The following is a 12227-nucleotide window of genomic DNA, read 5'->3' on the forward strand; positions in this document are numbered from 1 at the left end:
ATGACTTTTACTTATTTATTTATTTTTATGTGGTGCTGAGGATCGAACCCACTGCCTCACGCATGTGCTAGGCAAGTGCTCTGCCACTGAGCCACCACCCCAGCCCTCCATCTCTGTTTTACATTTTAAGGGTAGAAAAGGATGCTGCAATGCCTGTCCTGGATTGAATGGACAGTGTCTCCCCCGAAAGAGATAGATATTGGATCCTAATCCTCACAACCAGGGATGTGTGAAAGAGTCTTTGCAGATGTGATCAAGTGACAGATCTCAAGACAAGGTCCGTGGACCCCACTTCCAACAGCAGGTGTCCCTATAAGACATGCAGAGGAGACACCATGTGAAGATGAGGCCAACTGGAGTCATATGGCCCCAACCAAGGGACACGTGAGGCCACCCACAACTGAGGAAGATGGAAGGCCCTACCCTGGAGCCTCTGGAGGGAGCTTGGCTCTGCGGTTCTTTGACTTCAGACGTCTAGCCTCCAGAACAGAGAGACAATACCTTCCTGTTGTTTCAGGCTACCCAGTTTGTGGTAATTTGTTACAGCAGCTGCAGGAAACAAATCCCTTTCCCTGCTGGGAAAAAATGGTACAAGCAGCCCCTGTGCCCGCCATGGTCCTCCTCTACCAGATGGGACTCCAGAGATTATGTAGTTGGTGATGAAACCCATCTTTTGGGACTGGGTCTCCATTTCCCAGTACAATCTCCCCCACCCCCAACACTACACCTGCTAGTTGGAGGGTAGATGGACCAGGAAGAAGACATGCCAACCCAGGGGAGAGAGCAGTCTCCTAGGGAAGAGCAAGAAGGCCCTTGCCACTAGCAGCCTCTTGATCTTGCCCTTCTCCATTTTCAGAACCATGGGTTTCATAAACCTGTGTTCTTTATAAATCACCCCACCTGTGGTATTTGGTTGTTTTTTTTTTTTTTAAGAGAGAGAGTTTTTTTTTTATTTTTTTAAATTTTTTTAGTTTTCGGAGGACACAACATCTTTGTTTGTATGTGGTGCTGAGGATGGAACCCTCGAGCGCGCTGCCGCTTGAGCCACATCCCCAGCCCAGACTCTGCCACTTTCTATTGCCCTATACTAACTTGCCCACTCCTGCTATGTGCCTGGCCCCCTAAGCATCTGAGCTTATGACTACCGTGTGCCCTTCAGAGAGTGTTCTCCTCGGCTCTATACAGTTACTCTAATGTCCTATAATTTTGTCATAACAGTTCTGCTTAAAATTTTGTAAACTGCACATTCAGGCCCCAAAGCCTTTCTAGGACATGGCCTGCGTTCTCTTCTGTCATTTCGGCTTGGCCCACTCTGGGTAGGGGCCTACCCAAAGAGGTGAAATTCTCAGTCCTGTGGAAGGTCATGATTCTTCTGAACCATGGACACAGAAGCCCACCAGGTGTCCCTCGACACCTATCATCAGGTGCGCAGACACCGAGCCCTCCCCACCAGCCTGTCAGGGTGTCTGGGGGAGCGTGGCCTCTCTAGTCTGAGGCCAGATGACTGCATCGTGCCTGGGGTCCCCAGGAGTGAGGTGGGGTGGGTGGGAAGGCCACAGTCTCTCCTGTGAGGTCCCGTCTTCATTTGTTGTCATGAAGGTTCTGAGGTAGACCTGGCACAGCCTCACTTGGAGACCTTCCCTGGGACACCAGGCCCACTTGCCACTGTGGCGCACAGAAGCCCCCCTGGGCTGCGGTGCCACTCACACTGACCCCAGAGTCCTCCCAACAGCAGTGCCAGGCTCTGCTTTTGCTCACACTTGCCTTTCTGGAAGGCTGTGAGTTATATTTCTTGGGGACCGCGATTCTGCAGACCCCATGGACTCCCACTTCCAATAAAGATCATCTTTAAAAAATGTGTGAAAACCAGCTGACTATGGCCCTCGTGTCCAGTCAGGCCTCCGCAGGGCCTTGGCCCTGTTCCAGAGAGCCTGGCTTGTGCGGAGTGTAGTCTTGGAAACCTCACAGCGACCCACTCTGGTCCCGCAGGGTAGCTGCTGCTCGCTCCGTCCCTGTGCTCAGTGACCTCACCAACTGGCCGGAAGGAGCCTCTGTACCTCTCACTGAGAAGTCCTAAGGAGCCCAGGTGGGTGGGACAGTGGCCTACGGTACCTGCAGCCATCTGCGGAGGATGGAGGGGGAGCAGCAGAGGCTGCCAATGTCCCTGTGTTCCTAAGAGAGCCAGCAGGCCAGCTCTAGCTGATCAGAGCAAAGGACTCAAGTGCCGGGTCGGCAGCAGCTGTGATGCAGCTCTGGGTGGAGCATGGGAGGGCAGGAGGCTAGAATAGCAGGCCAGCCTGGGGGCCTCCTCTCGGGCCAGGCCCCTGAGCCTTAGCACTGTGTGACAAGACTGAAAAATCACATTGCAAAGTTATGCCTTCAGCCTTCTCAGGCTTCTCACATGCTCCCCAAGCTGCCTGGCCAGCTGGACTGAGGCAGCCCGGCCCATGACATGGGTGAGAAGCAGGAGGGATCAGGTCCCCTGCCATGAGGTTCCCTGTGGAAGGCCTCACCCTACTACCTCAGAGTGTGACTGTGCTGGGGGACAGGCCCTCAAAGAGGTGATTACAGAGGCCTGGGGTCACATCATTCATGTCACTGGCGTCTTTGCAAGAAGAGGAGATGAGGTCCACAGATGCACACAGGGATGTCCATGTGAGGGCACAGGGCAAGACGCTACTCACAAGCCAAGGAGAGGGGCCCAGAAGGAACCAACCCTGCCAACACCCTGATCCTGAATTTCCCGTCTGAGAATTTTGGAAAAATAAGTGTCTGTCACTTAGGCCACCTCGTCAGCAAGTTTTGTCATGGCCACCCTCACAATTTTGCCCAGTCCCCATGAGGAGGTGAAGGGAAGAAAGGACTATGGTCCCTGGGTGGGTTCTATGGGGCCAGCAGCTGGACACATGGCCCCAGGAGGAGAGGTGGCAGCCGCTGGCATCCAGCTGGAGTGCAGAGAACTGGCCTGTGTGGGGGCTCCCTCAGCCCTCAAGCAGGAGCTGGACAGGAGGACATTGCAGCTGGCCAACAGGGTCCCAGGCAAGGAAGGCAGAGAGGTGACGGTGCCCCTGAGAGAGTTGTGGCCCCACCAAACAGAGAGAAGTCGAGAGCCAGGGCTGGCAGGAGAGGGGAACTGGTGCAGGGCCAGTGCCTGGACTGCGTCACACAGCCCCAGATGGTGGCCAGGGGACGTGGGAGCTGAGGAGGGGCTGGGGGAGGCTGACCTGGGCAACAGCCAGTGGCCATTCCCGCTGCCTGCCTGCTCTCCCTCCTCAGGCCCTGCCTTGAGATCAGTCCTCAGGCAGTGACTGTCAGGGGCTGGAGTCTAACTACCTCGGCTCCCTCTCCCTGTGGGCTCCATAACTCTGGGGCAGGGGCCATACAGGCTCCAGAGTCCCGGGGACTGAGCATGAGCCACCCCTGCAGTAGCCCATAGAAGCAGACTCTTCCTCCCTGCTCTTTTCCCTCTCCCCACCCATGTTTCAGTTCAACTAAACAACTGCCCCTGTACTCCAAGCTCAGTGTCTGTAACTGGAGTTTAAGGAAATATAACAGGTGCATCTGGACCCAGGGATGGAGAGCTGGGACCAGGAGGCCTGGCGCTGGCCCTTCTGCCCCAGTTCTGGGCCTGGGGAAGAAAGGAGAGCCTCTGGGACCACACACTGAGGAGGTTTTGAAGTTGCCAAAGTGTCACATCATGAAGTCCCAACCCCACCACCCCGGCTGCTGGCGATGTGTGCTTATTTTATCTGATGAGTCTGGCCTGGGAGAGGAGGGGGTTAGGGCTTGGATCTGGAATGACCGCCAAAGTCTCTTGGTGAAGGCCTGGTTCCTACCACAGCAAGGTTCAGAGGCGGGGCTTTAGGCAGTGAGTGGATCCCAGGGACCCTGACCTCATCAGTGGATCAGCCCATGGATCAGTCCATTGATGGGTGAATGGAGCCATCGGAGGAGGCGCTCACTGGGGAGGAGTTTGCCTGTCCCTGGCCCTTCCTCTCTTTCTTCCCCTGCAGCTTCCTAGCTCCCATGAGGGGACGGCTTTCCTAGGCCACGCCTTTCCCCCCATGACATTTCTGCCTTCAGGCTAGCTGCCTGTGGCTGCATCCTCTGACGCAATGAGCCAGAAGAGATCTTTCCTCCTCTAAGTGCCCTTGTCAGGTATTTTGGTCAGAGTGACAGACACTGAGGGTAAACTGCCAGGTTGGGGTCATGGCTGCCCTGAGGGCTGGTGCTACCCAGGCACAGGGCCTGTCTCGACGTGGAAGCGAGGCGTGAGTTCGGGGCCGGCTCCCAGCACTCTGCTGGGTGAACGCCTGGACTCCTCGATGCCAGCCTCTCTATGCACCAGGGCACCCTGGCAGAGGGGAGGCTGGGCAGTCACCGGGGCTCATGGTGGATCCCACCATGCTCGCCCTCCCCGAGCCCGGGAAGAGGGTTGCTGTCCCCTGGTCTCTGCGAGAGCTGCTCAACCCCAGCCACTGTCAGAGCCCTGGAACGGTCACCATCATGGCCACGATAGCCTTTTCTGGTTTTCTTTGATTTGCCCATTCTGGCCCTGGCCAGGGTCACATGACTAGCGTCTCTAGGACCTTCATGATTTTTCCAAAGCACAAATCCTCTTACCTTCTCTCAGGAAAAGGGGTTCCATCTCCAGCACCACAAATAAAATAAAAATTCAAAAAGTGAGGACTTTCAACGCCACCGGTTCTCTCTCCCCATGCTCGGAGGCCTCATGGGCAGCGTCCAGCCACACTCTGAGCAACTCTCTCCCGTGCAGCTCAATGCTGCAGCAGAAGCTCCCAGCACGCTCCTCCCCAGGAGCCTGTGGGATGGCTGCCCCCTTGGCAGAACCACTTTCAGCTCCTCAGGGGTGAGGCTCTACTACGGACTCCACCCAGATGCTAAGCTGTTGCTTCCCTACCCACCTTGGTCTCAGGAGTAACAGGGATGCTTATGAGATTGTGATTTGGAAGAAAGGAAGAAAGGAAGGTACGAATGAAGGAAGGAAGGGAGGAAGGATGGTTCACAACTCGGAGTCTTCATGTGCACACGGGAGCAAGGAGTCTGTCCAGCTGAAAGTCCTGATTGCCACAGCCTCTGCCTGTGGTGACTCGGGGAGAAGAAAACAGCAGCCACACCCTAGTGATGCCGTGTTCTACGCTGCACAATGTGGCTTCAGACTTAGCTGCCCCGGGAACTGCCGCCCACCTCTGACAAGATACCAGCACTTGTCCTCTAACATCTCTTAGTTAACCCAGCAAAGCGAGAACAAAGGACAAGCCCTCTGGGTCCCTCTGCAGGAGACTGAGCTCCTCTGACCATCTGTATGTACCCACTAAACAGCAGCAGGAGGAGGAGGTGTTCTACTCCATCCAAATTATTCTTTGCTGCATTTGGACTCTCGGAGTGTCACTTTGATAGTGATACTTCGGTGACTGGAACATCCCCTCTGAAACATGCAGATATCCCCAAATCACCTCCATTGGCCGATCAAACACTGTTCTGTTCACTCACTCCAAGCTGATTTCTATCATGGAACATGTAGGCCTTCCCTGAGCATTGCCAGCAGGGTCGGGGTTCAGCAACTGGACTCTGCTTAGGTTTGACTCCTAGATCTGCCACGTCCCTGATGAGTGAACATAGGCAAGTGGCTCTACCTCACTGGACCTCAGCATCCTCAACAGTAGAAGGAGAAGCATGCACACGAGACTCCCCCTCACTGGGTTAGTAATCTGCTTAATCCCTTAAACCAGTCCCTGACCACAGTTAAGTGCTCAGGGGTCAATTCTTCTCTGGTTATTGCCATTATTCATAGCTGGTGTGCACACTTCATATAGAAGCTGGATTCCAAGTCCACAATCTGGAATCCAGGCAATTCCCCAACACCCTGCACCTGCCGGCTTCATGAGCAGGTTCTGGAGAGGATGCTCAAGAACTGGCACCTGTGACGAAGCCCCTCTGAGGATTCAGGCTCCTCTGGACACTGTGCCAGGCAAGGGATGCCCCCTCCCTGGCCAGCTGCCTCCCAGGCCCAGGTGGTACTACTCACGGAGGTGGTGCACATAGCGGAGGTGGAATGCGTCGCAACCGTGCACATGATGGTACAGCGTCTTCTCAATCAGGTCCTGTGGCTCGTAGCCTATCAGCTCGGTCACCCTGGGGGAGGACGGCAGCTCCGTGAGTCACTCTGCTCTGTAGATTGCCTTTCATTTAAACTAATATTGGTTTTGCCAACTAATCAAGTGCTAAAAGGCTCAGAGGGGAAATGTTGATTTTGGAAACTGAGAGTGATCTTTTTTACAAGAAGCAAATCTTTGAAGTCTCGCCCAGTGCAGGATGTAGCACTATTTGTGAGCAGGAATGTTCTGAAACCCCTGGCTCAAAGTGTGTTTGGGATGGCTTAGGACTGCGGGCTTTTTCAGGGGTGAGCTTATCTGAGGGCACATAGGAGTGAACTTTGATACCGACATGGGGAGAAAGAGGCTATGATGAGAGCAATCCTCTGTTTCATGCAGAGATCACGTTTTGCATTTTGTGGACGGGCACTTGGGTTGCTTAAATCTCGACTCCATGCTGGACACTCCTAATGGACACAGTTGATCTCTGGGTGTCACGTCCCCTCGCCAGCAAGGAAAACACGACACAGGATTCTCCTTTCAGCAGTTTATTCAGGACCCTTGAAGTAAGTTGAAAAGACCCCGAGCAGTCGGTCTGCCCTGGCTTAAGTACCCAGCCCCGCCAATGAATTAGCACCACGTGGAAAAGTCTAATAGGTACAGCGCAGCAGAAGCAGGCCAGAGCCCAGCCCCACAGCCTTACAAGGAGTTGTTTACCTCTAACAACTCTTACTGCCAATTAAGCAGAAGCAGGAAACCAGCGCCATTTTCAGGGTGTGGTCGCCGGCTCCCAATATCTGGGACCCTGCAGTTGGGTGATTCCTACTAATGGGAATTATGGAAAATTACAGATGTTTAAGCCTCGTATCACTACAGGATTATCTCAGACCGCCCAGGAGCAGTGGAACATCTGAGGATATTGTGACTAGAGGGCAGACCCGAAGCTCTCCATAGAAATGGGAGCCTCTATTCAGTGCCTGTGGGACTCCACCCCTCTTTATTCCGTCAAGCCCTGGGCAGATTAATTTCCCATTCCAGCTCTTTGAAGAACAGTAGGTGTTAGCATCTAAGACCACCTCCGCACTGACGGCCTGGGGTGGCTCTGTCTGTAGGTGAAACTGGTGTGGCAATGGTTGGGTTCCCCAGCTGCAGCCTCCAAGCTGGGAGCTGTGCCTTTAGAGGGGGTGGCCCTAAGCCAGTGTTGCGGTGACAGATATGCAGAGACAGATGAAAGAGGAGGACAGGAAGAGATTCCAAAGGCTGTGAGACTATGGTGAGAATCAGTCCTGGGGGCAGCAGTGAGGAGGGAGCACCCAGGAAGGCCAGGGCACCCAGGAGGGCCTGGGCTAGGGACCTACTAGCCAGGATATGAAATATGTAAAATATGAGCTGCAAATTAAACTGGGCAATGACCTCACGACCATTCTCTAGCCCGTTTCCCCTTCTGCTGAGCTCTGCTGGGGCTTTGGGTGGTAAATCTCTGGAAGCCTTTGGGTTCCCAGGAGGGGCTCCCAAATTGTTGTGCACATCCCCAAGGTGTTCCTACAAGGTGGGAAAGGAACGGGGCTTGAGGCAGAGAAAGGAGACTTTACTGCCTCCAGTCCAGTCATTCAGGGTTCAAGGGACTTGTCTAAGGGCCACCTAGAACTTCAAGCCCCATCGGAGTCAAACTCCATGGCAGGAAATTGAGATGTCTGGCTTCCCCCAAAAAGAAAAACAGACATCTCCACAGCGCGGGATGAAAGAGGCTTCTTAGCCTCCTCGATGTCAAATTATAGAACAAGGGCCCTGAACGTGTAAATGAATCAGAAACACATGTATTGAGTTTCTCATCAAAGTACATACTGGCTTTAAAAATTAAAGGGAAGGGGAAGGGCTTGGCAAGATGCCCTCCTGGTTTTTTCCAAACCTCTAGTGTCTGAAGACCTGTCACAAGGATCTGCCAAACCCCAAACATCGCTGGGTTCACCCATCCTTAGCAAAAGCACCAGCTACAATTTCAAAATGAAGTGCCACAAACCCCTAGGTACCTAATGTCAGGTTATGCTGAGTTCAGTTTTGCCTGGGACCATCCTGGGTAGCATGCCAGAGGGCCTCCTGAAGCCTACCACCATTGCTCCTGTGACTTGGAGCCACTGGGCCTCTGGCCAAGCCCTTGCTGTGGCTCCTGGGGTTTGGACCAGAAGCTGACGCCTCCACCCAGCCTGGCCACTGCTGTCCCCCCAGTACTGGGCCAGCCCAAGCCACCATGCCCTGGCCCAGAGGCCTTTCAAAAACCATAGGAACTGCAACCAAAGCAAGACCACAGTGACCATGAGGGATTCTCCAGTGCTCTTTGGCCCCTGAAGCCCTCCTCCATGAAGGAGTTTAGAAAAGCCTTAGGCTTTACTAGAAGCTTCCTGATACTTAGCAGGAAGTATTGCAGGGCTTAGGTGGGGACAAGAAGTCTCCTTTGAGTTTGTTTGTTTGTTTTTTTTTCCCGGGGGGGGGGTACTGGGGATTGAACTCAAGGGCACTCGACCACTGAGCCACATCCCCAGCCCAATTTTTTGTGTTTTATTTAGAGACAAGGTCTCATGGAGTTGCTTAGCACCTCACTAAATTGCTGAGGCTGGTTTTGAACTCACGATCCTCTTGCCTCTGCCTCCAGAGCCACTGGGATTAGAGGTATGCACCACTGCACCCAGCCTTTGAGATCTTTACCCTTTTTCTCTAGTTTCTCCAGGGGTGCAGCTCTTACAGGGAGGTTCACAGGCCCTCACTGGTACCCCACAGGCCTGAGGAACAGGAAGCAGCCTGTCTTGCAGCTAACCACCTGCACCTTTTGCTGGAAGACCCTCTGCATTTCACAGTGGTGTGGGCTGAACAACTTGAAAAGACTCCACATCTTCCCTCTGGGACACCCCTTCTTTCTTCTTCTAGAGAATTCACTGGATCTCAGGGTGGTTTTTGTTTGTTTGTTTGTTTTTAATTGTCTGAGAAATATTAGGAGGCAAAACAAGGGAGAAAGTAGTTGGATTCTCCCTAGTAACCTCGGTAATGACCTTGGACAGCCAATTTCCAGCCTGCTTTCAGAAGTGATTCCTAAGTTGGGAAAGAAGTCTCCTATCACTGCATAGCCCACTGCAGGAGGCAGCTGGCCTGGCCTCCTCCCCATAGGGGCTCCTTCTGCAGGGCAGGAAAAGAGCATTTGTCACCCTTGGGCCACCCTCAAAGGTGTCATCAGCTCCCCCAAAGAGTCCTAGTTGCCCTTGGCTTGCAGTTTCTGTGACAATAATGGTGACTCTCTAACACCACCTCTTGCTGCTCCTCTGTCTTGGATGGTTCTGAGATACAATCATGGTAAGCTCAAGTCATTTCTGACTCTACCTCCTGCCCCTACCTAGCTTTGTCTTTTAAAAGTAAAAAAGTAAGAATAGCAAGTAGTAGCCAGGCACAGTAGTGCACACCTGTAATCAAAACTACTCAGACAGCTGAGGCAGGAGGATTTCTTGAACTTCTGGTTCAAGGTCAGCCTGAACAACATAATAAGACCCTGTTTCAACAAAAAAATGGGGGGAATATAATCAGTAAATCCTAGCTTCAGGACACACAGGAACCAAAATGGATATATCCCCTCTCCTAGAAATCTCAGCCACATATGCCAAGTTAAAAGAAGGATCTGACAGCTCATTCCTGCCTGCACAGTTCAGGAATCTATGGGATGAAAAACAAGGTGGCCTTGCAGGCAACTGAGGCTCTGGGTTTGCAGCTGAGGCTCTGAGTTTTCTGTTTCTCATCTCTCATCTAATTTCGTCCTTCTCTAGTCTTGTGGTAGCCAGTGCATGGACAGGTCTCTCATTTTGCAGATAAGAAAATGGAAGAGGCCCCACAAGCCAAAGCCTCAAGACCATACATGAGCAAAAACATCTCATTATCCCCCACAAAAATACAGTTATTACTTGCAAAAATAAATTTCAGTTTAAAAAAATAATAAAAAGTACAAAGACTTTGAGGCCAGCAGCCTGCCCTGGGAGAGACCTGAGGCCTCTCTAGCACAGCCTCCAGAGACAAGAATTGGTGTGCCTCTGCCTCACTCAGGCTCCCTTCCCCCAGCCCAGACACAGGCAGGGCACTGGCTGAGCTCTGGTCAAGTGTTCCCCCAGGGAAGGCGACCTCTCTGCTCCCAGCCTCCAATTTGCCATGGCTGTGGGGGATCTGAGGGCTTCTCACCCTGCTCAGTGTGGAAACCCATTGGTTTTAAAATCCTACCAGCTTGGCAGAGAGACAAGACATAGTTCTGATGTTGTGGGCCTTCAGAAAAGGATAACTTGTGCCCACAACACATATTCCCATTCCAAACTCCGCTGAAATGATTCAAATATAACTTAATTAATTAAAATAAGTCCCAGAGTCCAAAGCTGAATTAATTCTTTCCATTCATGACTAGATTTCACTAAATCCCCTTCTAATCCACATTCTTAGTAGGACTTATTCCTTGTTATAGTTTGGCTTAACATCGTGGAGCTCTGGGGCCAATTTCTATCATCGGTATCTTCCAGAATGTCACAGCAGTGTTGTTGGCAGGTGCCACAACTCACCTGGAATCCAGGAATATCAGCTTCAGATAGAGGCTGGCCCTGAACATGAACATGTTACTGTGCAGCTTGATCTCTGTGATGGCACTGGGAGGCAGGGACTGGCCCACCTCCACCAACCCCACAATCTGGTAACAGGAGTCGTACAGGGACATATCCAGCATGTACTGCCTGATCTTCAAGTAGCCGCTGCAGTGGATGACCTGAGGGAGCAGAGGGCAGGTCAGCTGGCCGTGGCACTCACTCCTCCTGACTCCTTTCATGGAACGTCCCCAACCCAGGTTCTACCGAGAATGTGGACAATATGCTAACAGATGCCTTTCTTAGCAGACAGTGTCACAGTAAAATATAAGGGCTGTCTTATTCTGTCAACCCTGAGTAAGGAATGTCACAAATTAGGACTCTCTGACATAGGATGAGTTTATATGTAAGGAACCCACTGAGAGTCGTGCTTAGAGAACACAGCAAGACCTTCTTAGAAGACAGCCATTTGTTTCACTAATGCTCACTTCAGTAATTAAAATGCTTCCCACCTTCCTTTGGGACTGAATTTGACCTCTGCCTCACCTGACATGCTCCTACACTCCAGTAAATTAAGAATCCTTTCAATAGATTTTTTTTAAATCTTCATTTTTATGTCTTTTAATTTCATGTATTTTAATTCAAGATCTTAATAATCAACAAGTCAGAGTGGCTATCTAAAAGCCTTCCAGTTAGAGCCAAAGACCATGTAGGCAAGAACGAACCAAGTTCAAACAGGAACCTCTATACCACCTGGAGCCTGATGAGTAGAATTTATGCCAGTTAAAATCGGTAACAGGCTGGGGCATAGCTCTGCAGGGTATAGCTTGTTGGCCTGCACGAGACTCTGGGATCCAGGATGGCAGAAACATATTAAGTCAGTAAAATCGTGTTGGAATCACAATCATCGTAACTGCAGTGGTACAGACTAACATCCTTAGCCTTCAAGTTCTCTGTTCAAAAACCCTTTCTCCAGGATCCCTCAAGGTATTCATCATCTGTAGAGCTGGAAGAAATCTCCAAATCCTTGTAGTCTATTCTCCCATTTTACTGAGCAGGGAAGTGAGGACAAGATAGACAGGTGATGTTCTGCTGCAGATTAGACAGCTGGACCATCAATAAGCAGCAGAAACAAGTCAAGAGCCAAGTCTCCTGAAGAATGTCTCCGGGAGAGGCCAGGCTGGTGGCTGCCCATCCTGGCCCAATGCGGCTTAGAGCCTGGGACAATTAAAAACCAAGGGAGCAGGGGTTGGGGGAGCAGCTCAGTGGTAGAGCTCTTACCTCTCGGTGGCAGGCCCTGGGCTCCATCCCTAGTAGGGCAAAAATAAAATAAAACAGAACAAATGAGGGGGTCGAGGTCCAAGGGAAGAGCTCAGAGTGGGGTGGCCGAGGAGGGCCAAGGGGAAGGGTCAGCCTGGAATGGGGAAGGCACTGGGAGGAGCTGAGGGGAAGGAAGACCCTGGGCTGGGAGGGGCTGGGAGGGGCTGGGAGGGGTGTTCCAAAAAGAGAGGAC

The 12227-nt window shown here is 52.0% G+C and overlaps 1 protein-coding gene across 1 annotated transcript in view; it reads right to left on the minus strand.

Annotated features, from left to right (window-relative positions):
* Positions 1 to 12227, minus strand: part of LOC144256039 (single-minded homolog 2-like) — a 37982-nt gene that overhangs the window by 8666 nt on the left and 17089 nt on the right. Inside the window, 2 exon segments of the mRNA XM_077801209.1 lie at positions 6050 to 6156; positions 10697 to 10896. Of these exon segments, the coding sequence (XP_077657335.1) occupies positions 6050 to 6156; positions 10697 to 10896 (307 nt within the window).

The sequence above is a fragment of the Urocitellus parryii genome, chromosome 7 (assembly GCF_045843805.1).
Source record: "Urocitellus parryii isolate mUroPar1 chromosome 7, mUroPar1.hap1, whole genome shotgun sequence".
NCBI lineage: Eukaryota > Metazoa > Chordata > Mammalia > Rodentia > Sciuridae > Urocitellus > Urocitellus parryii.